Raw genomic sequence first — 26270 nt, 5'->3', positions numbered from 1 at the left:
GTAAAATCCCTGGAGGCTACTTCAATATTTTCCACAAGCATTAATGAACCCACAGATGGACGGCAATAACCGTACTGTAGGTGAAATTATTCGTGACAAAAAGTCCCAAAATGTAAGATGATTAAAAAAATGATTAATGTCACACCAGTTAAAGTAAATAAAATGCTAAATGCTAACCAAGGCATGTGAAGTAAGCATCACATTCATATGTCACACAGCCAATCCCATGATGGCTTATTTCGAACCCAATATCCTGTTTCAGAGAGCACGAGTCTGCAGCATGTTGCTTTTGGCCCCTTACCAAGTTGCCAAAGTATGAAAATTACCCATCAAGTAATAACATCCAGTTCTTTAAAAGCCATCAGCGTTCTTTGAACAGAACTCTGCATGGCTGCGAGGCCAGACCAGACTGGCAGAACATGACTTCCACATCCACCGCCGCCGCAAACCACAAGCCCCCAAAATCAAAACCCCCTTTACACCCTTCACCCTGATGATCAACATAAAGGGGGGGGGGGGTGTCATTCCGAACCCTTTGTAAGGCCACGTAATTCAGCAACCACAAGACTTGGCGATTATAGCTGCTCATAAAACTTAGATAATACAGCATTGGCTTCCACTTCCCTCTATTGGTTTTCTCATGTACTCACGGGCCTGCCGGACAAAGAAACAATGTGGTTTTTTTAGGCTGGTTTTGTTATTAAAGTTTAGTTTGGGGCTATGTCAGCCCAGTCACACTACAGTGATGACTAATACTTTTACATTGACATCCAGAGTTTAATGAAGCTCTCATCACAATTTTTCTAGAGACACAAATGTAGAAAGTAACCAGATTTCAATTCAAACTGTTGTTTGGATGAATTGTGGCACATTCTCAGTTCTAGACTTTGAAAATGACGTTTGTTGGTTAACCAACTCAGCCAGCAATGACTTGGCACGGGTTGCATAATAGTTTTTCGGCTCAAAGACAACTTGTGACAGAAGGGGAAACATATACGGTAGATGAAACCGGATGCGAAATGAATCACACATTCTCTGTCCGCTTGCGGTCTCCCTGCGGCTGTAGTGCTTTCCAGCCATTGATGGCTGGTCACTGAAGTCACTTATTTTACTAAATCAAGCACTGCAGTTGGCTCCGTGTGGCTTAATAAGCGTTCTTGAAAAGGGCTAGTTTGCCTTGGCATCGCACTGACCAAGCATGAACAGTTGTCAATTTGCTGTACTATACCCCCCTCTTGTGGTGACTGACAGTACTTTCGTGGTGTCTTACAGTCAAGAGTGAAACCACCCTCAATCAATGTGTTTCGGCTAAGAAACGATGACATTTATTTAAAAAAAAAGATATACTACAATCCCTCACTACAGTTGTCTGATTTTAATCGTGAATCGTTCTTGCTGATTCTGGCAGCTGAAAAGTCTGGTAAATCAAACAAATAATCAGGATGTATTGTATTGAGGGCTTCTGGGCTGCGTTTCAGAAAGCAGCCGCTAGATGGCAGAAAGGACCAGGTTTATCCAATTAGTAACCAGGTGGGCCTCGTTGAGGCTGACAAGAAAGTCCGGAAGCAAAATCTCCAAAGTGATCCGGAAGAACTCATCCCTCTTAGTTGCTGCGTTTTTGACTCACGGCACAGCGGCGCACACACCTGCATGCACACTATTCCTTGCAGTTCTCTTTGTACAAAAAAAAAAAAAGAAATAATCAGGATGTATTGTATTGATGGCTTCTGGGCTGCGTTTCAGAAAGCAGCCTCTAGATGGCAGAAAGAACCAGGTTTATCCAATTAGTAACTAGGTGAGCCTCTTTGAGGCTGACAAGAAAGTCCGGAAGCAACATCTCCAAAGTAATTCAGAAGAACTCATGCCTCTTAGTTGCTGCGTTTTGGACTCACGGCACAGCCGCGCACACACCTGCATGCACACTATTCCTTGCGGTTCTCTTTGTACAAAAAAAGGACACATTTGATGTCATGTGCGATCCCACATCAGAATGCTTGACAGGTCGACATACAGTGTTAGGTTGCTTCAAGGTTTTACTGCAGGTATTTTCTGTGGAGTTAAATCAATGTGGGATGAAAAAAAAAAAACTTTGCATCCAAGATGTCTCAGATTTATTTATTTAGTTATTTATGCGAGTTATAAGATAACACTAGGAAGCCTCTACAAAAAAATAAATAAATATGCAGCACATTGACGCAAATGGAAGTGCTTTGTGCATGACTCAGTTAAACAAGAGTCAACCTCTCCTCATTGCTTTCCTCTCAGTATGAAACAATGCAGAGGTGGCAAATCCAAGACCGGGACGTAAGAATTTGGTCAGTTTGCCACAGGTGCTTCGACTCAACCAACGGACGAGTTTGCCTGCTTGAAAGTGAAGAGAAGGGCTTGAAACTATACGAGATTTTTTTAAGGCTCATTTTATTGAAGCCATTTTTTTTTAATCATTGAAATCTGGCACGGCTGTGCGTCAACTTAACTTTTTGCTTCCTTTTACTTTTCCTCACTGCGCCAACAAACCCATTCTCATCAAGCTCAAACAAAAGTTCCCAAGCTAACAATGGGTACCGGTCAGCAGGTGCACAGACAGACAGAGAAAGGGAAGGTCCTATTTCAGCTCCCCCGGCAACGGCCTCATTAATGCAAACACCGCGTTGTTATGGAGGCTGCAACACATAATTAGTTCCTCCTCACACGGTTTGGGCCCAGAGGGAGAATTCCTCAACAGACATGGACGAGTCACCTGCTGCGGACCACAGACTGGACTTTATAGAAGACTACGTGCTGAGGACTCTCAAAGTCAAACACGACCGCTGGCAAAAATGTGTGTCCAGCGAAGACAACTTGCAGATTCTGCAGGACTTCCTGGACCATCCGCAGCAGCGGATTTTGGTGATGTGTGTGACCTCGACCGGACTGTTACAGCCGGCCGCCGCCTTCACATTCCACTCCAAAAACAAAGCAGTGTACTTTCTAAAACGAAGTAAAACAGTCCTGACTGCAGAACGCATGGAGGATAACTTGGTGTGCGGCGACTTGTCTTGCTCGCCTCTTGACCAGTTTTCTGCCCTGATTGAGGAGGTAAGACAGCAGCGGAATTTGTATTCATCATGTGGATGGGTCCATTGATCCATCTTTCTAACTTACGAAGTAATCAAGCATAAATACCTTGCAGAAGAAAACCTTTCAACTGTCTGTACTTTACGGGAGTATTTATTTTGGACTTTTTACTTTTGTGCATTTACTTTTGACATGAGACGTTTGTACTTTCTACGGCTTCGTACCAAGGTAAGGCCAACCACAGTTGATTTGATTCAGTGAAGCAAGATATTCCCCATCCATGGCTTTATTAACTTGGCACACTACAACAGCCACCTGAGTGGCATCCTGCCCTGCCAATAGAAGCGTGCGTCACAGGCTATGACGCAAATCCTCGTTGACAGAAATGTTATATTTATTTTGTACATTTTTTAGAGCATTGGAAAAACATTGTTTGTCCTCTTACAGAACCCATATTAAAACAAAAAATACATTCCCTCTCCTATCTTTTTCAATTTTCAAACATTTTTGAAAAAGCTCCAGGGATCCACTAGGGCGGCGCTAAAGAGACGCATGCGGCTCTTGAGCCGCGGGTTGCCGACCCCCGGTCTAGCCCTACCATTGATTTCTTAGTGACAATAATTTAAGATTTGTATCTCACCACATGCCATCAACAAAATAGAATCGAGTCTAATAAGTATCTTTTCCAAATATTATTGTGGCAAAACAATGGCAAGTAGTTTTGCAGGTCTAAATTTTGAAAAACATTCTACAAACAGCTCATGAAGGAACACCAGTTGGGGGTTCTTATGCAAAATCCCAAACAGCTACTATCTTCCCTGCATAAATGTTTTATATCTCTTATTTAAACATTTAATCGACATAAATGTATGTTGTATAACTGTTAAGTGTTTAAATAGGAGTTATGGTATGGCAACGCAGCGGCGTTAATTTTTAATATCAGCTGGGCAGCATAATTACTTGATGCTGAGAGGAACTTATTTCTCATACTCTTATATAAGACATTTTAACAAGAGTCGGGAAGAACCGCATTGTGTCTGCACGGTGGGAATACTTTGCACAGACGCTTCACACTCGACACGTTCCGGGTTTGAATCTTGGCCTTCCGTGCGTCTTCTTCCACATTCCCGTAATATGCATGTTGGGTCATTGAAGACTCAAAATTACCCTTTGGGTGTATAAATATGTTGCTGTGCGATTGTATGTACCGTATGCGTGATGCAGTTGATATTTTTTTGCTTGTTACTTCCACTTGTGACTGAAATACAAAATTAGTTAAGGGTGTCGCCTTTACGACACTCATTATTTTTATGGGTTTTGAGAGGTGCTTTCAAAGTAATAACCCAAAAATGTGCAAGTAATTGCCTTACCTCAGACACTGGGAGGGGGGCGGGGCTCAATATCTTGAGGAAGTGTGTGGCAGGCACTCACTGTAGGATCCAAAATAGCTACTCATTCAAATCACCTAGTAACCAGTGGTGTTTTCATATTAACGCAAAGTGGCGAGGCACCAAATTACTTAGGTAGGCGGGTAAATGACATTGCGCTCTTTTTTTTTGAAAATTTCGAATACGTATCCCAAGGACGTCAGTTGTAAGTCACACCGACGACCCAAAAGAATACAATACAATTCAATACATCCTGAATTCATGCCTTCTGTCTTCGAAAACCATTTTTACAAGCTGCTGTTTCAACTGAATTAAACATTTAACTCTTATCTTCTGCCCACTTCACACCTTAGCCTGGCCAGCTTGCTACTTGGCAAAAATTCATAGAGCTCTAACAGAACTTAAGCCAGAGGGCAAGATGTGCCTCGGGCGGCTCGCTTTTTCACTATCGAACAAAGATAAACTGAAATATTGGCCAGACTGACCTGTGAGAAGCAGCAATGTCCCACCGAGTTTCGAGATTGCTGGATAATACAGGTCAGAATATAAAGGAAAAAGCTTGGCAAACTCTGAGTTTATCGAAGTTAATGCCATGGCAACGTTTCTTCCCAACTGTTCGCCTTGTCATTTTCAGCGTGATGTCCATATTTAACTTGATTCAGGCTTACTATATTGATAAGATTCGGTTACGTTGTTTTAACTTAGTCAAAGTACAGGCTGAAAAAAAAAAAAAACCTTGCCGTAATTTCCGCACTATAAGGCACACATAAAAGCATTCAATTTTCTCAAAAACCGACCGTCCGATTTATAATCCGATGCACCTTATCTATGGTGTTACACTCTATATTCCACATTGAGTTGTTTCCCTCTTTGTGTTCCGATGCCATCTAGTGGTGATTATTAGCAGGAAACAATTGTGACGTACACTGATTGAGGTGTACATTCGCCAACACACTCAAACAGAAACGACTTTGTAAGCTCTGCCCAGCCATTATGAAACAAAGATAATACCAAACCCAGAGTTAACTATTGACTAAACAAAGGAAGAAAGAGACAAGCAAGACTTCAAAGGATATTTAACCCCTTGTGGATGTGATCCCAAGAGTTTTGTGTGCCTTTTTGTTGAATCAATTGTCGTCATAACCTCTGTCTTTCATTTGTTGTTTTGTAATGCCATTTGGATTTATGCCAAGGAATAAACCCTGTATTTATATGGACTTTGTGTCATGCTTCATGCTACATCCTGAGAAAGTAACATATGGATAAATATTCTGATTTCGTGGACGTATTATTTCAAACGTTCTGTAAATTGCTTTTTAACAGCTTCAGTGGATGTGATGTCTCCATATAATATTGAATTGTATTGTATTCCCTTTAGCATAGCTCCATCTAGTGGATCCATAACACAACCACAGCCACCATTGTAGCTTTTATTCTATGCGCCTTATAATGCAGTGTGCCCTATATACAATACAATACAATACATGCTGATTTATATAGCGCTTTCACAACAGCGGCAGCTGTAACAAAGCGCTTTACAAAACAGTTAACATAAAGTAAAATAATAAACACAACACATAACATAAAACACGGACAGTCGTGCAGTCCTAACCACTTTTCCGTCACACGCTTTGTTGTTTGAAGCGGTTTGAGATGAAGGAGGAGAGAATCAAAGTGTCCTTTAACCAGTTTTAAAATAGGCCATTCATTGAAGGTCAATATTTAATTCAACGGCCCTTGTCAGTCATTGGCCCTTACATCTCACCTTTTTTGTCGCCCCGCTCTAGGTTGTGGCCCCACTGCTGTCCAACGGTCAGAACCACACCGAATGGCCTCGGGTGGTAGCCCAAGATGTCAGGCACCTCATCCACTCCCTCAAGAACAGCGTGTTTGTCATGTCAGGCCAGGTCCAAGGAAAGACCCTGCTGCCCCTTACTGTTGATTTGGAGAATGTAGAGCAAGCTGCCTTAGAGATGGATAACGGGTAACCCAAACAAAGTGGACTGTTCGATCATGCATTCCCCCCCGCCCCCCGACCCCCTTGCCCTCACAACATTTACATTCAAACCTGTGAAATTTCTCAGGGGGGAAACAATAGATAAGAGCATCATCCACTCCTTGGAGTCAACGGTGATTGAGTGGAGCCATCACATCCGTGCTGTGCTGATAAAAGACTCAGCAGAGGCCTTGCTTGAAGACAAAAAGCCCACACCACACACAGAGCTGCTCTTCTGGAAGAACAGGTTGGCAGATCTATTTCTACGAAATAGCCACCGGCAACCTCGAACAAAAACGTTCAATGTTGTGTCACATAGCCCTGGAGTTAAATTATTGTACAACTTTTTGTTGTTTTTCCAATGTTGAATTTTTCACAACACCTGCATGAAAAATGCTTGTTTTGGCATCTCCTGATTTTAATCGAATATTTTTTTTTACTCTGTGGTAGACGTTCTCTGCTTTTATTTTCATGAGCAAACACGCTGGCTGTGATCGAAGAAATCTCCACCGTATGCATATTGTTACAATCAGAGTGGCTGAGAAAATGACTTTCCATTTTGTGCATGTGATTACTTACCAAATAAAAATTGGAATCACATAATTCAAATGCAGCCGTTGTTATATTTACAAATGATTTTATTACACGGACCTTTAGGATTAGTCATAAATTATCAAAGTTCCACAAGCACTCAAAGCCAGACAAATATGACCTTTTTGTGTTCTCTATTCTCTATTATTTAAAAAAATTTTTTACCTTTAAGATATGCTGATTTGGAGTGCATTTACTCCCAATTAACATCACACAAAGGCAACAAAATGGAGATGTTGCTTGACGCCGTCGAGAGCAGCTATTCTCCTGCTTTTCAGAACATCCGACGGGAAGTCCGTGCAGGTAATTACAGACTGCACAGTGTGGAAAAAAAAGAAGAAAAAAGCGGATTTTTTGTATGTGTCTGCCTTTGCCCGTTTGATATTGAAGCTTGTCTTTTCTCAAGTGATGAATCCGCTTTTTTCACTTGGCAGCTGTGGAGGAGGCAAGGGACGTCTGTACCTACTTGATGCCACTGCAGCCCCTTTTTGAGGACATGGAGAGTCGAGAGTTTATCGAGGTCAAAGGTCAGATCGGTCCCCTGATGCACATGGTGTGTCTTGTGTGGGCCAACTCGGCACACTACAACACTCCAAGGCGACTTATTGTTCTACTGCAAGAGATCTGCAACCTCCTCATACAGCAGGTCAGCTGGCGTTTTGCCCCCCTGACACAGAATTCCTAAGACACTCTTTTAAGGTTGTTTTCTTTTTCTTTTCTTTTTTCTGCAACAAAAGCAATTTCTGAAATAAGCACCTGTCAGTCGGTGGGTGGCCAAGTGAAAACGGAGTGCAACGTTTGCCCATTAAAGACAAGTTGAGAGTACCCCCCCCCCCACCCTCCCTGAAGTTCCTTAATATAAAAGCCTCATTAAAGCTTCCTTGCAGTCTTTCTTTTCAACACCGCTTTTAGGGCAGTTTCGAAGATTTGTTGCACATTGCTCTTTCAAGAAACACCTTTGTTTGGACTTCTAGCCTGAAAGAAAAAAATAATAAACCGCCTTATGTCAGGCAGGCAACCCCCACATCAATACACTGTGCACAGTCTTCCTGCACGAAAATATTGCTCAGTTGTGAAGGGCACTGGCAGTGAGGTAACATTTTAGAATTGTTTGCGATTGCTATTTCATGAACTATTATGTAATTGCAATCTAATATATCTAATGTGCAGGTGTGTCCGACTCATATTTGTCGTGGGCCACATTTTCGTTACCGTTTCCCTTGGAGGGCCGTGATGACTGAAACCAAAATTTAAAAAGTCAATTATAACGGTTTGTTCAAATATTGTTTCAGTTACTGTAATGTGGGGTCTGGTAACAAGAAACTGCTTACAATATGTCTCTTATTTATTTCATATGAGAATTTTAAATTTTGGTCGATATTTTAGCAAGCATCATGAAAGTTGACGTGTTTGCTTTGCTTTCGGGGTCCACATAAAATGATGTGGCGGGCCAGATCTGGCCCCCAGGCCCGGAGTTTGACAACTGTGTACGATTGGGTGTATCTCATCCGGCTGCTTGGATAAACTGACCAATTGTTTCACTCCCCCGAAACAGGCTCGAGGTTATTTAATACCAGAGGAACTTCTCAAACGAGAGGTTCCTGAGAGTCTCCTGAAGGTGAAAACATGCCTGGAGATTTTGGACCACCTCAAGAGCATCTTCGAGGACCGTCGGACTAATCTGGGCCATTACCAGAGGAACGGGAATTTGGTGAAGCCTTGGGACTTCCCCACCACTTTAGCCTTCTCCGGACTTGATCTCTTCATCAACAGAATCATGTCAATACAGGTAAGTACGTCCAAATGGATGGCAGCCTTCAAAACGATTGCCATTCTATATTCGTATCCATTTCTTGTTTCGACCATATAGGACATCCTTTTGGCAGCAGTGGACTTCTTAAATCTTGAGAAATTAGAGATTGGAGGCCTGAGAGGTCGTGCGCTAAACCAACAGGTCCAGCTACTTCACCAGGAGTTTATGGATCATTTCAAGATCTTAACAGAGAAGCCATATGACTGCTTGGACCTCCAAAACAAGGTGAGGAGGAGTACTTTTGAATCTCACGTTACTGCCTGGCCTCAACCACTTCTTTTAGCGTCGCCTTTTGAGCCGCCAACCGCACAAGCAATTTCAACCCTGAACACTTCACAGCACACAAGAGGTTACTCCAGAACGCGCTATTTGCGACCTAAACGTCATTGTGTTGATCGGCCAAGTTGTTCCTGAGTAACAGCGAGAAAAGCAATTTACTTTTCTTGTCACACCCACTTGGAAAATCGAGTTAGTCGGATGTAAAAAGGAATATGCTACTGTATGTCAGCTCAATCTGATCTCACGCAGCTCAGTGGGGTCTTGGCTTTGGGCCTAGCTGTGGTTTCTGTCCTTGCAGGAATTTGCGAAAGATGTGCGGGACTTCAAGTTGTTAGCAGATGACACAGACCGGCGGCTCGGAGCCATCTTCTGTCAGGCTTTTGATGACGCAACAGGATTGGAGCATGCCTTCAAGGTGCTGGAATTTAATCCCACTCTTTGCAAATGCATCATATCCACATACACTGGGTCGTCTCTTCTCCATGCCTGCAGGTCCTGGCTATGTTTGGGAGCTTGTTGGAGCGGCCCAAAGTCGCTCAGGATGCTATGGACAGATACCCGCGCTTGGTTAGCATGTTTGACAAGGATCTGGACAACTGCAAAGTCCTTTACCATGAACATATTCAAATTGCAAATGAGCTAGGTGAGTTTTGTGTTCAAAGTGGACTTCTAAAACCCAAACAAACATTAGTCCCAAAAGCATAGTCTCCTAAAGCGACTTAAAAATAAGAAAGAGGAATATGGGAGAGACTCCACCTCACACATTACATTAATAAGAAATGTGTAGCTATGGAAAATGGATGAATGGTTGGATGAGTATGTATTGGAAAGCACTATCAAGGAACCCGAGGACCTGAAAAGACCTCTTGCATCGGATATCATTACTGGACATTGAGCAAGTTGTCAGTGACAGTGCCTGCACTTGCCGCCTCTCTATCCTCAAAGGACACTTATTAATATGGATTTTTTTTTGAACAACCACTATTGCATTAGTTAATCTATTTATGGTATTAAATAACTGGATTTTTTGCAAACTGCGACATTTACCTTGATCAGAAATTATGCATGACAATAAAAAAATAGAAGTGACCTTTTGTCAGTGAAAAAGTTTTTGGGCAACTTGGCACCACTTTAAAACTCTTGAATGGGTGAATTCATGATTTTTACCATGTCGCCACTTACAATCATTTCCTCCCATTGAATGTAGAATAACAGCATAGCGCAAAGCAGTTTACAAGAACATGCAGGTATAATTGGGTGCTGTTCCTGTGAAAATAGCTGCTAATTTCGTCTCTGGCCTTCATTTTTAAGGAATAATGCATACCCTATTTAAACAATTGTTCTCAGTCGACCGGACTTTATGGTAAGCATTTGAATAACAGTTACACTACTTTTCCACAGGCTCTGCTCCGGTGAATAAGAATATGCCAGCGGTGGCTGGAGGGCTGATATGGGCACAGGAACTGCAGCGGCGCATGCAGATGATCTTCTCCAATTTCAGACACCTCTCCTATCCGTGAGTGTTCGCCCATCTCCACCGACAATAGATAAGACAAACATCCACACATAGAGACAGACAACCATCCGTGCTCACACTCTCACTTAGGGACAATTTAGAGCACCGATATCAAAGTCGAGGGGCCGGGGCCAGCTCCGGCCCGCTACATCATTTTATGTGGCCCGCAAAAGCAATTCATGTCACAATTTCCGTGATCCTTGCCAGTCTGTACCCAAGTATCAAATAGTGATTGTGTAATAAATAATCTTCAAATTTTGGGATCATTTTGTTCCCATGTTTGCACTCACTTGAACAATAATTGAACAAACAAGTTGTTTTTAAGATGTGTTGCAAGGAAGTAGTGACAGGTTCAATGAAGGCTAAAGTGACAGCCGAAACTGTCAGCTAGGTAAGAGTTTTCACCAAAGGAGACCATTGTCTCGAAAAAAAAACACATTTTAAACCTAACTTAACAAACAGTTAACTTGGGTGATTACAAAACCAGTCATCCATCACATCGTTTTGTACAAGTATGAATACATACGTAACAGCCCTCAGAGGGAAGACGGGCAACAACCAAAATAAGTTTGACACCCCTAATTTAGAGTGTTCCATTAACCTTGCCATGCATGTTTTTGGAATGTGGGAGGAAACCGGAGAACCCGGAGAAAACCTACACGGGAACATGCAAACTCCACACATGAAGGCCCGAGCCGGAATCGAACCCTTCACCTCTGCACTGTGAGGCGGACATGCTAATCAGTCGACCACGGTGCCGCCTCATCCAATTTAGTGAATCTTAATTTGGGAGACACAGACATACTATGGTGAAGGAGAAATTGACCAGCTTATGCAGTGACCTGAATGCAATCCCATCAAATACTGTTGAGATAAACTATAACAAAAATTATGATGCAAACTGTTTTGTCCAACATGGATGAATGAAGAACATTTTCAACAGACATTTTCTCAATTCCAAACATTACATTTTCTGTCGGTTCGATCGCCTTGCCTCCCCAATACGTATCACTATATTGCATAATGCAACGTCCGCGTTACCTTTAACAACATTTCCTGAATCAAATCTTGTGAAAAACCTATTCTCTGAGACAGGTGCCTGGAGTCTGCACAAGGAGTTTGGGTCATCCAGAAGTATGAGGAGCTGATGCAACTTGTTGACAGGTCGGGGCGCCTCATATTGCTGCGTTGCATGACATGTCATCATGCAGCCATGTACATATAGCTGGAAAAAAAAAACAGAATGGCAGATTGAAAATAACTGACAGTTAAAGTATCGCCATGATAGTATTGTGATTATGAGGAAAGTATAGCACAGTGTTATGCAAGGCATCACTCGCTCGCCAGGCAAGGACACACACGCCCAACGTACATGGGTTGTTTATCGCCAGAGACGTGGGGTGGGGAGATAATGAATAAATTGGACGTTCTGCTGCCTCATTGTCATTCATCTACATAGTGCAATAATGAGATGAAATATCATTTTTCCTCTAAATTTGGAACTTTTGACAACATTTTGAAGAGAAATATCGAGTAGTTGTAATTACTATTTACTGGTTCATTGTTGCGGCCTTGCTTGGTTTTGTGTTGCGGTAAGGCTAACGAACTAAAATGCGCCGCACTCTGACAACTGGACCGTCGTTTGTGACTGGATGTGATTTCTATCCTTGAGCTCAATCGCAAAACAGATGAGCACAAGTGCTATACTATAGCCTCTAATGGTTGTCAATCTACTGCAGTATGTACGGTATTTTCCGTACTATAAGGCGTACTTCAAAGCATTCAATTTTCTAAAAATCCGACAGTGCCCCTTGTAATCCGACACGCCTTATATATTGCTCACTATTCAGAGTTCTTGGATGTATTGTTTTAAATGTTCTGTAAAGAGCTTTGTTACAAATGCGACGGTTGTGAAAACTCTTTCCCCTATAATATGCATAGCTCCATCTAGTTGATGCATAACGCAACCGCAACCACTATTGTTGCTTCTATTCTATGCGCCTTATAGTGCGGTGTGCCCTATATATGAAGTTGTAAAATAGTACATTCATTGAAGGTATCACCTTATTCTCCGAAGTGCCTTATTGTGAGGAAAATCCGATAGATTGTTGATGTTATCCACCTTACACATATTGTAATTGTGCGTAACATATTTATTTAGGAAGTTGAAGTCAAATGGGTAACAGTAATGAGTCTTTATGCTTTCGGAAGCCCTCAATGTCGCGAGCGTGAATCAGATAACAGCCCCATCTGCTAAATCTATTTGATTTAGTTAGCTTATGAAGCAGCCCACGTGGAATGCAATGCAGATATGCAGCTCCAGGCTTGATTGATGTTCTCATTACTGGAGCACTGCTCTGTAGATGATCTCACAGGAGTCTCATAATCTCACATGCCCTGTCGCCACTCACTGATGCCAAGTGAGAAATCGCCTTTTAGACCGCATTTAACATCAAAACCTACGAGATAAATCATCTCATTGAAGGGGGTGGGGGACCGTTGCTGCTTTGAATTATGAAGGAACCAATAACAGAAAGGGGGAAAAAAAAGTCTTCTGTTCCCTTCTTGCTCGCTTACAGTTATAAATCACCTTTACACTGACCACTTAAAGCGTGTAATGCCTCAAGGTTTAATCATTGCACTAACATTACAGATGGTTTTGTTTTCGGCGCCGGCCTTCTATTTTGGACTCTTCTGGAATTCAGCAATTGCTCCATTCTTACAATGCGACATTCCTGGAATGCGTCAGAACAACACTTTGCATGTTCCCCTTTTACCGATTCACTTTTGAATGCAATATTTTACGCTCAGAAATTGGACAGGGAGATCATTTGGCCAATTACTGTGTTGAGAAACTGGGCACTGCGGCTCATATAAAGATAGTTTGATGAGAGTCACTTTTCCCCCATGGCCTGAAGTGAAAATAAAAACAGAAAGAATACAGAATTAGATATAATTTCAATATCCATTTTGGGCTAGCCCGACGAAAATGTGCAAGATGTATTCAGGGCACACTGTGAGAATAAAATCAAATGATAAACGAATCCAATAAATGCTGGTATCTTAAATCAAATCTGTAACCCTGTGAGCTTTCATGGAGCGTTGGAGCTGAATTAATTTTGATTTTAGCCCAAACTAAACGGAAATTCTTATCAAGCTAAATGCCAGCATTTTAGTGTCGCATCCTCATCATACGAGAGAGGATTTCACATAGTTGGCCTGTAGTCGGACACAATTTCAAATAACAATTGACACGATTCTAACATGCTCTTTGGGTTGCTTGAAAAAGAAATATTAATAAATAAATAAATCTGTGCCCTGCGATTGGCTGGCAACCGATTCAGGGTGTCCCCCGCCTACTGCCCGGAGACAGCTGGGATAGGCTCCAGCACCCCCCGCGACCCTAGTGAGGATCAAGCAGTTAGGAAGATGAATGAATGAATAAATAGCAAGAATGCATCCTGGGGAGAGAATAAGCAGTTTGGCAATTATTTGTACGTGATATTCACATTTTTCCTCATGAAGACATCATGGTACAGATTTCTTCAAATAAATGAATTCAAGCATAAAATTACACACATTTTAACTTAATGACGAACTGGAGTGATGATCTCTATGCATCCTACTTAACTCCCATTCCAGTTGCCGTTCAAACAATATTGCTGCCATAAGTGAATGCCATCATTATTCTAAACATTCCCGCCATGATTGTGATGGGCATCCTTACTCATTACTCCCCACTGACAAAATGCTGCATGATTTATGACCATTACCAAGACATTGGATTGCTTCTGTGTCTGCGGCGCCACTATCAGGAAATGAAGCTCACGGCAAAAATCCAATAAGGAGCGCGCATTGCGCGCTGAAGTACTCATCATAATAGTTGCTATTTACAGATTGATATAGCCGTATGGAGGCCTGACATACTGTATTGTCTGTCCCCGTCGTTTTGCAGATGAAGCAGTGTTTATCCTCATCCAACCTCCAGCTGTCCCAACTAACCCTTCATTTCGTGCGAGCTCTCCCAGCTATTTGCCACTTCTGTGGCTAATTTAATGCATGTGCGAAACAATGTTGAAACCCCTCTGGTACTATATTTGTGAGAACGGCTTGATGTGCCTGAAGTATACATTTTCTCGGTATTACTATTTCAGATACTGTTTCGCCCTGTATGAGGCATGGACGAGGACCGTTGACAGCAGTTGTCTTCACAACCTCAACCTGCCCTTAATCTGCAGGGACGCGTCTTCTCGGCTGATCTCCGTCAACTTCAGTGCACAGGTTTTATTACGTGGATCATGATGTACATATTGTGCGGTTTACAGCTGAACCATAGGTATAGAATGTCTTTTAAAACATGCCCCCCCACACTCCTTCTGTAGCTTGCATCTGTGTTGAGAGAAGTCAAGTACCTGGAAGCCAGACAAACTGAAGTGATTCCTGACACCGCAGTGCAGATTTATACCACCAGATGGCAGTTGTGGCAGTTTGTGTCCAGCCTGGAACTCGCTGCAGGACGATACAACAAGGTGGATATCAGAAGTGGGCATTCCGTCATATTCATGTAAGGTCCATAAGTTCCGTCAGTAACCGAGTCCGTCCTTCATCGGCCAAAAGCAATTGACGTCAAGTACTTAATTCACACACAGGCGCCAAATAAACAATCAAAAAAAGAAAACTCCAGATGCACATGCATGAAGAGTGTGGTGATTGGTCAAATAAAAACAGTGAGGTCTGTGGGACTCAATAACATTGTTTTATTTTTTTTCTGTATTTGGCTGCGTGTCGGTCAGTTTGTGACGCCTCCGTGTGACAAACTCGACACCGTCGACTATCTGACGCCAATGATTCAGACAGCCTAAATTCTGACAGCAACTCACTGGCTGAGTCACTGGATTGATGATTCTCACCTCTGGTTAATATACATTCTGATCTAAAATTACATATGAAGTGACTCTCATTAATAATAAAAAACTAATGTTTTTTTTCACAATGTATTGGGAAGACAGCACAGGGTGCTAGTGGTTAGCATAACTTTCTCTCAGTTGAGAATTTAGGGGGTTGGAATTGTCTTTATTATAACATGAACCCCCAAAACTGTTGTTTATCTTTTTCCACGGGACAGATTAATGGCATTCCCCTTCATTTCACTGTGCAAAGTTGATTTGAGATGAGAATGATTCAAGTTTCAAGCATAATCACCAAATTAATTCAAGTCAAGGTGCCACTGGATGATGGAAAATTGCTGTCATTATTATTATTATTAATTTAGGGCGGCCTGGTAGTCCAGTGGTTAGCACGTCGGCTTCACCGTGCAGAGGGACCGGGATCGATTCCAGCTCCGGCCTCCCTGTGTGGAGTTTGCATGTTCTCCCCGGGCCTGCGTGGGTTTTCCCCGGGTGCTCCGGTTTCCTCCCACATTCCAAAGACATGTGTGGCAGGCTGATTGAACACTCTGAATTGTCCCTCGGTGTGAGTGTGAGCGTGGATGGTTGATCGTATCTGTGTGCCCTGTGATTGGCTGGCAAACGATTCAGGGTGTCCCCCGCCTACTGCCCGGAGACAGCTGGGATAGGCTCCAGCACCCCCCGCGACCCTAGTGAGGATCAAGCGGTTCGGAAGATGAATGAATGAATGAATATTAATTTATTTCTTCATTCCATTTCACAATACTGCAAATCACATTTTTAGCTTCTTCCCCTGACCACATATTTTAGGTGATTCAGTCTGTGCTTGACGTGGAGAATCCGCTACTCCAGCGGCAGCTCAGGGATATTGAGACCCAAATAAGAAAAGGTGAAGAAAGCCTGAGTTGGAACAGCCAAGGTGTGGACCCTCGGTGCGCACATACACACTCATCACTCAGCGAGAAAACATACACCTTCAGTTTTCTTTGTCAGTTCATCTTTGTCATTTGATGACATAGCAGTAAATAGACAAAGCAGTACTTGGCAGACATGTTTTTTTTTGCACTCATCCATGAGGATAACTGCAAACCACCCGGAGAAGTGTTTACATCCATAACAGGTTACTTCGTTGAAAGTCGAAGAGTAAATCAAATAGATGCTTGTTGAAAAGAGCAATCAAAGTCTCTCTCCGAGGGTGAAAACAAAACATGATGATCATCATCATCATTGATTCTTCTTCTTTCAATGACATTTCATGGCGCACTCTTTACAAAGCTGCTGGTGTATTTCTGGCATCCAGGGAATTTTCTTTGGGCTTACCATGGGTAACAAGTGTGTAGTTTTTAAACCATGCAGCCATGAACTAACTGTAAAAAATATGATTGCACTGTGACTGGCAAAAAGTCTGTTGCGGTTCAGGTCATTTGTCTTTGGCGTATCCATGCGAATGACCTTATACATCCAAACACTTTTACTCTGGAGATTCAAATAACAACCAACAACCATATTTACTCAAACTCAAACTTCTTGGATATTCCTAGGCATTTGGCAGTATATTCAAGAGTTGCGGGATTCCATCTGTGACCTGGAGAGCCGACTCCAGAAGGCCAAAGACAATGTGGAGGAGATCCAGAATTGTATAAAGTCCTGGGCAAGCCCATTGTTTGACAGGAAGGAGGGGAAAAAGGATGCTTTGCTCAGTCTGGATGATCGGGCCGAAAGGCTAGATCGTTTTTATTGTACGATACGGTCATCCGGAGATCAGATTCATTTCCTCATGAAGGTAATAAACGCGTTTCCCTGTGTTTGAAATATTAAATTGGTGAGCAACTTGGTCAACATACCGTATTTTCTGCACTATAAGGGGTTTCGGATTATAAGGCACACCTTCAATGAATGGCCTATTTTAAAACAGTTTTCTATGTGCCTTATAATGCAGGCGCCTTATAATAGTGGCTGGAGTTGCGGTATCCATGCACAAGATGGAGTTACACTCGGAATAGAGGCTTTTGGGAAAATTGAATACTTTACAGCGCGCCTTAACGTGCGGAAAATATAGTCATTGCAATTGTCCAATGTCCTGTTCTCAGAGGAATCTTGAGCTTTTTCTGTCAGACCCATCCTCCGACGAGTGGAAAGCTTATGAGGACTACATTGATGACATGGTTATCGATGGGTTTTATCACTGCATCGAGTGTTCACTCAAGTTTTTCCTGGATAACACAGGTAAGCTAGTCCAAAAACTCCATAGTGGTCCAAAAAAAAGAAGTCATGATCGTTCTTTAAAGCTCGGCAAGCAAAAGCGCTTATACAATGGCGTGGTTCTGATCCTCAGCCCTTGAAACAATGTCCAAATGTCCTTGAGAAAGCTACTGAACCCCCATTTGCTCTTGATGCTGTGGCGACCGAATTTCTGACGCACTTAACATTCCTCTGAGCTACAGCTGATCCCAGATGATTGGAGGCGATTTAGAATCTTCAATCTTTTTTCAAGCAGACAATTCACACAAGCACACAAAGAAAACGCAACATTGTTATTGTGAGGTCATAATACTATTCATTCTCTCATTCCTCAAACCGAAATGTAAAATTTCTTTCTAAGCCCCGACACTGTAATCGATGGAGCTGAAACGTATTGCTGCCTTGAAATGCTTCTTTTAAGACATGTTTTTTTAAAGATTTTTTACGTCACAAGGGTATTTCTATTGACAGCAGGCTTGGAATAGATTTGTACTTGCTTGCTGTCAAACTGGACTAGGATTCATTTCAAGAATTATTGCCAGACTGCCGCGACTGTGCCCTTCCTCTCATCCCACTCTCCTCCTTTTTTTCTCTCGTTTTACACCAGCGTGCTGCATCTATAAGCAAACATGGCCCAAGTCAAGGACACTGTTTGCCATTTTTTAATTTTAGTTTTTACACTTTTGGGCGATGGTTCATATCAGGTTAAGTTTGAGAATGTCCTGAAATGAGATTCCACACGTAAGGCCACGGAAGAATATAGCAGCAATGTCAACAAAAAGGGAGGATTGCGGATTGTATGTGTTTCCAGTGGCTTTGTGAATAAAATATTCCAGAATTCAATAAACTGACACCCAATGTGCCTGTTATGACAGGAGCTAATGTTCCAGAGAAATGCTGGAAAACTGGAAAAAAAAATTTTAGGACAGTAACCGTAATATGATTACTTATCGTACCGTATCGTATCGAACCGTAATATGAATGCTTAATCTGTCTCATTCATTTTAATCCATTTCATTCCATGGCTTTAAAGTGTGTTCAATTGGTATTTTGGAAACCGTTATCAGAACGTTTGGGAGAGATAATTTTTTCCTATCGCAGGACTTTCTGATTTTTTTTTTCTTTTTCAGAATAAGAACATAACACAGAAAATGACATATTGACCTTATTACATGTTAAAATTATCTGGATATTTCACATCGTATATTGTTTCTAGCCGTAAAAATGTAATATTTTGCCAATATTTAATAACCATTATTTTTTCATGTACATTTAATAACTTCAGAACCCAAATTTTAAAAATCATTATACATGTCACTTGATAATCATCACATTTGTGTCAGCTATGCCGAATGGAAAGCATCTGACGCATTAATCCGGAAATAATGAAAATACATTTTGCAGAACCAGGAAGTGCTCGTTCGTTTGCCCGTGGACAAGGCTGGAATTAGACCCAAAGTTCTGATGTGTGAAGTGGTCGTCCGACCTTGCTTTTTATGGCTGAAAACCGAATCAAAACATCTCATTCGGAACCGCGCTTAACATCTAAATGCCTCATCACATTTATTATTTAAACCTGAGAGTACCCGATATATCAGAAAATCTTGAGTTATGTTCTCCAAAATATTGTGGCCAAAGCTTCACCATTGAATTTATTAACCGTAATATAACTTCAGTTCTAACCCCCTTTTTTCCCCTTCTTCATAAGTATAAATACTATAAATACTTCATCTCAGCTACATTATGTCCCCTTTTATTTTGTGTATGAAAGTGTTTATTCTGTTGTGTTCTCAGATGAAAAAAATGTGACAGTGCCCCTCTTTGAGGCCCAACTGATTCTGGAAGTTCATGATATGGTGTTTATACCATCTTTGGCGTTTGGAGAAAGTGAAAATTTATTTGACCTGGTCGAAAGTCTCATCAGCGATGTATTCAGAGTCTCTTCATTGGTGCCGCGCTTGTCCCAGCACAGTTCCTTTCCCCACTATCAGGTATTGACGTCTCATGAATTTTGTCAGTGGTTTTTTTTTTCCATCTCCATATTTGACCCTCTCGCAGGCTGACATGGAAAACATGGCAAACTTGACAGAGATGCGTCTTGTCCTCATGGATCGTGTGCAGAGCGTGATGGCGACTTGCTGCGCTTTCCGCAATTCAATGGAACGCTATAGCTACCTTTATAGAGATGACAGAAAGGAGTTCCTGTGCCAGTTCCTCCGATACAGCAATGTTACGACCAGCCAGGAGATGCAGGTTCAAGATGAAAATTGCATCCCAGAAAGGCCACCAACATTAAATCACTTTAAACAGCAAGTGGATAGGTGAGTGCTTGTTTGTGAATCATTTGACACAGTTCCTAGATACTTTGAGAACATGTCTACCGACAAGGATTATGATTTACCACACCCTTTTTGGTCCGTTTTTTTTAAAGCTTCATTGAGTTTAGCCTTCCATATCGACTGCTGGGCCAAAGTCAACCAAGGATTTTATGACCATTATGACTGAGCGTGGAGCTAGTGGCATGAACACGCAAAAAATCTAACGCCTTTTACATGCAGAAGCGGAGCTCAGAATGTATACATATTTATTTTACGCGAGTGTGCGCAAAGACGGGAGTCAGCAATTAATTACCGAACTGCTGAATTACGCTCAAATAGTGTTTGGATGTTGACAAATACAAATTCCAAATTGACGACTTCACCCAGCAATTAAGTATGTACCAATTATCAGAAGCTAATGCTAAGGTTAACGCTAATCGATGCATGCAGCAAAACTCAGTGCAGCTGACAGTCAGACAGTCTTTCTCTTGAAAATGGTTCTGAATCTTCACACAGCCTAGTCATTCTGGTCATGCATGAAGAAACTTGGTGTGGTGTCGGTTTTTGCATGAATTAGTGCCAGTACTACTCGGTAAAAATGACCAAAATATTGACATGGTTGATTAATATCTGTACTATTGTTTTACACTTGATGCTTAGAATCTTGGGGACCATGCCACAAATAACAAAGTAGGACTCTGAATAGTTCACTCTGTAGCTATATTCTGATTCCAAAACAGTTTCATAAAATGTCAAACTAATTTTACGGTACCCTGAAAAACAGATGTCTTGAAAATGATTTGATGACCCCCCCCCAAAAAAATCAATTGATACAAAAGTAGGACCAGGGCTTTGGCTCTATCTCGTGGTGTCTTTGAGCATGTCCGAAAAAAGCACAATTAACAAATAGATAAAATCACGAATAGCAGCAACATTACAATTAGTGCAATAAAGTCCTACCCAAAGGATAGAATCCTTTTTCATTTTTATTGAGGTATGAGAAGATCTATGAGGAGGTGCAGGATCTGGAGGCGGTCCATGTCTTCCACGGTTGGATGCGTGTCAATGGCCGTAGCATGAAGACTGCCCTGCGTGACATCATCAAGAAATGGAGTTTCATGTTCAAACAGCACCTTATTGATCATTTAACTAACAGGTGGAGACCCGTCGAATGTACAATTCAACAATAAGACCTTGACTTCGTCCTGCCGTGCATTCTTCCATTGCGTGTTGCTATGTTGCAATTGAAATATTAATCTTAAAAAAAAATGCAATCCTGAAATTCCCGTTTAAAGATTATTGTAATCCATTCTATAGTCTTTCAGGTCTTGAAAGTTTCATCATCACGTCTGAAACTGGCCTGGGCCAGCGAGTCGAAGAAGGAGACTATGAAACCTTGGTGGGAGTTCTAGGCCACCTGCTGGCTATCAAGGAGAGACAGCGCGCAACAGATGACATATTTGAACCACTGCAGCAAACCTTTGCTTTGCTTAAGGAGTATGAGCAGGAACTTCCTGATGATGTGCACAAGCAGTTACAAGTAAGGACCCCCATCACTCCATCAACTCCAATGAACAATTCATCCATCTTCGTTTTTTTTTACCCTTCAGGAGTTGCCGGAGAAGTGGACCAATGTGAAAAAGAAGGCGGCGCTAGTCAAACAGCAAGTGGCGCCTCTGCAGGCCGTCGAGGTCGCGAATTTGAGAAGAAAGTGCGCTTCATTCGAAATGGAGCAACACACCTTTAGGGAGAATTTTCGCCGCAATGGGCCCTTCAGGTAACAAAGGTCTGCTTTTGTAAAAAAAAAAAAATGTGTCCTCGAAAATGCAAACGCATTGTACGCTGTGGGTTCAAATGAACTGCCTTTATACCAGACCTCCAATTTACATGGATCTCACGATCTTTTTATGACTAAAAAAATTAGGGTCTCCACCTCGCCCGAGACCCTAATTAAGAGAATAGAAAATGTATGGGGGGCGGCCCGGTAGTCCAATGGTTAGCACGTCGGCTTCACAGTGCAGAGGTGCCGGGTTCGATTCCAGCTCCGGCCTCCCTGTGTGGAGTTTGCATGTTCTCCCCGGGCCTGCGTGGGTTTTCTCCGGGTGCTCCGGCTTCCTCCCACATTCCAAAAACATGCATGGCAGGCTGATTGGACGCTCTAAATTGTCCCTAGGTGTGAGTGTGGTTGCGAATGGTTGTTCGATTCTGTGTGCCCTGCGATTGGCTGGCAACCGATTCAGGGTGTCCCCCGCCTACTGCCCGAAGACAGCTCGGATAGGCTACAGCACCCCTCGCGACCCTAGAGAGGATCAAGCGGCTCGGAAGATGAATGAATGAATGAATGAATGAATGAATGAAAATGTATGGAATGATTTGTTCTCTCTCTTTCTGTTTCATGCTGTCTATCATCCATAACTGATATGGTCTGATACCAAATCCTGAAACCGACACCGATCATATAAATCAGCTGCAATTTATTCAATTTTAGATCTGCTCGGTAACTATTACTTTAATAATTGATTAATTTCTTTTATAAGGATGAATCAGATTTTAAAAATCCATTTTAAACAAGATGTTATTTCAAATGGACAGTGTAGAAAAGGTGCACAATCATTCCGTTACTGGTTTGGTCTATTAACGTGCAATGTTAAGAAAAGTGGGAAGGGATGCTCACGGGAAGCTGGCTGATCCGAGTACCACTAATAATGATAATGGATTTTCTCCGGGTACTCCGGTTTCCTCCCACATTCTAAAAGCATTCCGATTTCATTAAATTGAGCACTTTGAATTGTCCCGAAGTGTAATTGTGACTGCCGATGGGTATTCGTCTCTGTGTGCCCTGTGATTGGCTGGCAACCAGTTCAGGATGTAACCTGCCTACTGCCTGAAGACCATTGGGGTAGCCTGCAGCACACCCGTGACCCCTTGTGAGCATAAGTGGATTTCCAAAATGGATTGTTGATCCATCTGCATTTGTGACATGATACATGGTACATATCCAATTGTGATATGTCCTATGTATCATGTCACAAATGATGTTTCGTGATGTTTGAGTCAAATACGAAGGTGTTATATGTGGTAACGTCCTCAATTTAGTCACTCGATTTTAGTTGATGCAGTGCGGTATCTTTGCACGAATGTCACCTTTCTCTGTGTTCTCAGTCATAAAGGACTATATTATCTTGAGGCTCTCACATCTGACAAGGCTAATTGAATCTTACAATAATGACAAGTAATTCTTTGGTTGAGGCTCCGGCGCCTCGTCCGTAATAGTTAATTGTTGCATTAGTTATGTGTGTCGTTGATCTCCTCATAGCACAGCGATTATATGCCATTGATGTTTTGGAAATCGTTTTTAATTAGTAGTTTGCAATTTGTGATGAGGAAAAAGCCAGTCGTGTAACGCTGCATGCAATCCCGGCTTTGGAAGTCAACAGCTGTTATTATTGAAACGAGACTTCCACCAGGGTTAGCACGAACCCGTTTGCATTCATTCAGATTCGACAGCAAGAATCCTCACCGGATGTTAGACACATTTCACCGGCAGATCCAGGAACAGGAGGCGGTGATGGCCTCTCTGGTGGAATCCGCCAGCTTGTTCGAGGTGACCGTCTCTGAATACAAACAGCTTCGCCAATGCAGGTAAAAGACCCAAAGGAGACTTGCAAAAAAAAAAGCACCATTCTATGCCAAACGTGGCACTAACGAGCAATTAAATCAGTGACCCTTTTTTATATTCACACTCTGAATATGGTTGGTTTCACTTTATCTGCTGTCATTCATCCCCGAGGCATGAGGTAGGCCTGCTGAAGGAGCTGTGGGACATGATCACCATTGTGGAATCCAGCATGGCGGAATGGAAAACGACTCCCTGGGGGGACATTCACGTGGAGGACATGGAGGTTGAGTGCAAACGCTTCTCAAAAGATATTCGAGGGATGGATAAGGAGGTAAGGCAATACATTGGCGAGACTAATCGGATGGCTAATGTAACCTAAAGCTGTGAAAATAGCCGACCTGCTCAGCATATAAAGGCGAGCGATTTCCTATTTCCCATAACTGACCAAATATGCTTCCTATCCAATAACTCATTTGAATCAAAGATATTCAATAAGTTTTTTACAGATCTATTTTAATACTGCACATATTTAATAAAGGGATCACCGCAAAATAATGGGATGATTTATAGTCTAGAAAATTCCAGTCGTCCTCATGAAAGAAACAAAATAAAACAAAAAAAAAATACTGGTGAGGTTGCCGACAAATAAAACAGTTAGCACTATTTTTTTTGTACTCCAACAGCTAGCATCAGAGTTGCTTGGCCCCTTTTTTAAAAAAAAATTAATATCTCATATTTTTACTGCCACTTGTTGATGTAGTTAATAACGACTATTCCATAAGTAAGACAGAATGACTGGCACATGACAGACAAAACGTAGTAAAGAATACAATTTTCTTTGAAGCTCAGTTTCGCCTGCCTAGCTTAAAAAAGCAGACGATTCAGTGAATCCTCTTGTTGTATGTTGTCTTGAGAGGGAAGGAATTTCATCTGTGCTGTATGTTGCACATTTGACAATAAAGTTGTACTTGACTTGACAACTTTATTTATGATAAATGTGCCAATCGAATCATTGCTTTTTTAATAAATTTAAAAGGCTTAGAAAAAAAACAGAAGGACATATGGACTGGGAAGTGTACACATAGTTGCTTTATTTCAACCCCAAACATGACAACAGCAAAATGGGTCCGACGAACCTGGACTGGTTCTCGGTCAGTCTCAGTGCACATAAACAGCCATCCACAGAGTCACACGGATGGTTTTCAATGATACAACTTCACCAGAAAAAAATAAAAACATTCTTGCCCTTCACACTGATGATCAATAGACAAGCATTTGATGTCAGTCATGGAGCTACTATTAACGGAATTAAGATATGGGACTTCGGGATTCCCTCAAGTTTTGCTTTTGGACTTGTTGCTCTCTGGTGACACTTGTAGATTAGAGCGTGGGAGGCCTTCGCCGGTTTGGACAATAGGGTAAAGAACCTCCTCGTGTCCCTGCGGGCGGTGGCAGAGCTGCAGAATCCAGCCATACGAGTCAGGCACTGGCATCAGTTAATGACGGCGACCGGAGTTCGTTTCAACGTGGACCAGGTTTGTGATCCATTCTCTTTCACTGTGAATTTTGATAGCCTCGACCTGGGGTCAACAACCCAAAATATTGAAATAGCCACATTGGACCAAAACAACCCAAAAAACAAATATGGCTACGCTGGCTACAAATACACAATGATCCGTCACGATTAAATGTTTTTTTCCCTGCAATGCCTCCTGTAGAGAAGGGGTGCCCAACCTTTTTTGACGGAAAACGTTAAGAATGTTTATATCATGTTTGTCCTCCTACACAAACCATATTAAAAAAAAAATATATATATATATATATATATATATATATATATATATATATATATATATATATATATATACTAGCTGGTTCGCCGCCCTCCGGGCGGCTCATCAGCTAGTTCCTGCGGAAGGCTGGTAAGCTGGGCCTTCGGCCCACAAAAGTGTTGTTGCTTGGTTCAACTTTTTGTTCATCTTCATTGCTTATCGCGAAAATAAAGAGATGTTTAGCTCTACTAAATAACTAACAATTTTATTGCAATGCTTGTGGGTAGACAAAATCTTTTCGCTAAGATGCCCGCGCGATCGTAGTGAGCCACTGCCTGAGCGGCGTGGTGAAGTAGGTACGTTTTGAAAAGGGACAGACGGAAGGACAGACCGCGTGCGGGACGACGCGCAATATATATTTCCCTGCCCCATCTTTTTCCATTTTCAAACATGTTTGAAAAAGCTCCGGGGAGCCGCTAGGGTGGCGCTAAAGAGCCGTATGCGGCTCTGGAGCCGCTGGTTGCCGACCCCCGGTCCAGACACTGTTTTCACTCATGGGTGATTGTTTTCACTCAATATTGATATTGTTGATTGAAGTGAATTTCAGAACGCAGCCCTCATCAAAAATCTGACCAATTAGAAAGGTCATGGAAATTTAGCTTAATCTGTGATGTTCATGTTAATATGCTTGGCGTGGAAGAGGTTAGTATGTTTTCAGCTTCCAGGAAATATACAGCTCTTTTCAACTGTACCAAATTGGTACAGTTGAAAAG

General features: G+C 42.0%; 1 protein-coding gene across 1 annotated transcript in view; it reads left to right on the top strand.

Annotated features, from left to right (window-relative positions):
- Window positions 1–2652: 2652 nt before the first annotated feature.
- Window positions 2653–26270, top strand: part of dnah9 (dynein, axonemal, heavy chain 9) — a 113709-nt gene continuing 90091 nt past the window's right edge. Inside the window, exons 1-24 of the mRNA XM_052072036.1 lie at window positions 2653–3078; window positions 6233–6429; window positions 6530–6688; window positions 7205–7335; window positions 7467–7678; window positions 8588–8821; window positions 8903–9070; window positions 9423–9539; window positions 9617–9767; window positions 10526–10640; window positions 11736–11804; window positions 14795–14921; window positions 15023–15169; window positions 16358–16466; window positions 17089–17330; window positions 17638–17773; window positions 19583–19779; window positions 19847–20109; window positions 21101–21262; window positions 21424–21646; window positions 21717–21883; window positions 23605–23748; window positions 23897–24056; window positions 25105–25260. Of these exons, the coding sequence (XP_051927996.1) occupies window positions 2728–3078; window positions 6233–6429; window positions 6530–6688; window positions 7205–7335; window positions 7467–7678; window positions 8588–8821; window positions 8903–9070; window positions 9423–9539; window positions 9617–9767; window positions 10526–10640; window positions 11736–11804; window positions 14795–14921; window positions 15023–15169; window positions 16358–16466; window positions 17089–17330; window positions 17638–17773; window positions 19583–19779; window positions 19847–20109; window positions 21101–21262; window positions 21424–21646; window positions 21717–21883; window positions 23605–23748; window positions 23897–24056; window positions 25105–25260 (4137 nt within the window). The 5' untranslated portion in view covers window positions 2653–2727. The remainder of the gene's footprint in view (window positions 3079–6232; window positions 6430–6529; window positions 6689–7204; window positions 7336–7466; window positions 7679–8587; window positions 8822–8902; window positions 9071–9422; window positions 9540–9616; window positions 9768–10525; window positions 10641–11735; window positions 11805–14794; window positions 14922–15022; window positions 15170–16357; window positions 16467–17088; window positions 17331–17637; window positions 17774–19582; window positions 19780–19846; window positions 20110–21100; window positions 21263–21423; window positions 21647–21716; window positions 21884–23604; window positions 23749–23896; window positions 24057–25104; window positions 25261–26270) is intronic.

This window comes from Hippocampus zosterae, chromosome 7 (assembly GCF_025434085.1).
Source record: "Hippocampus zosterae strain Florida chromosome 7, ASM2543408v3, whole genome shotgun sequence".
NCBI classification, from domain to species: domain Eukaryota; kingdom Metazoa; phylum Chordata; class Actinopteri; order Syngnathiformes; family Syngnathidae; genus Hippocampus; species Hippocampus zosterae.
Note: the sequence above shows the minus strand (reverse complement) of the source record. Positions and strands in the feature narration are given on the sequence as shown.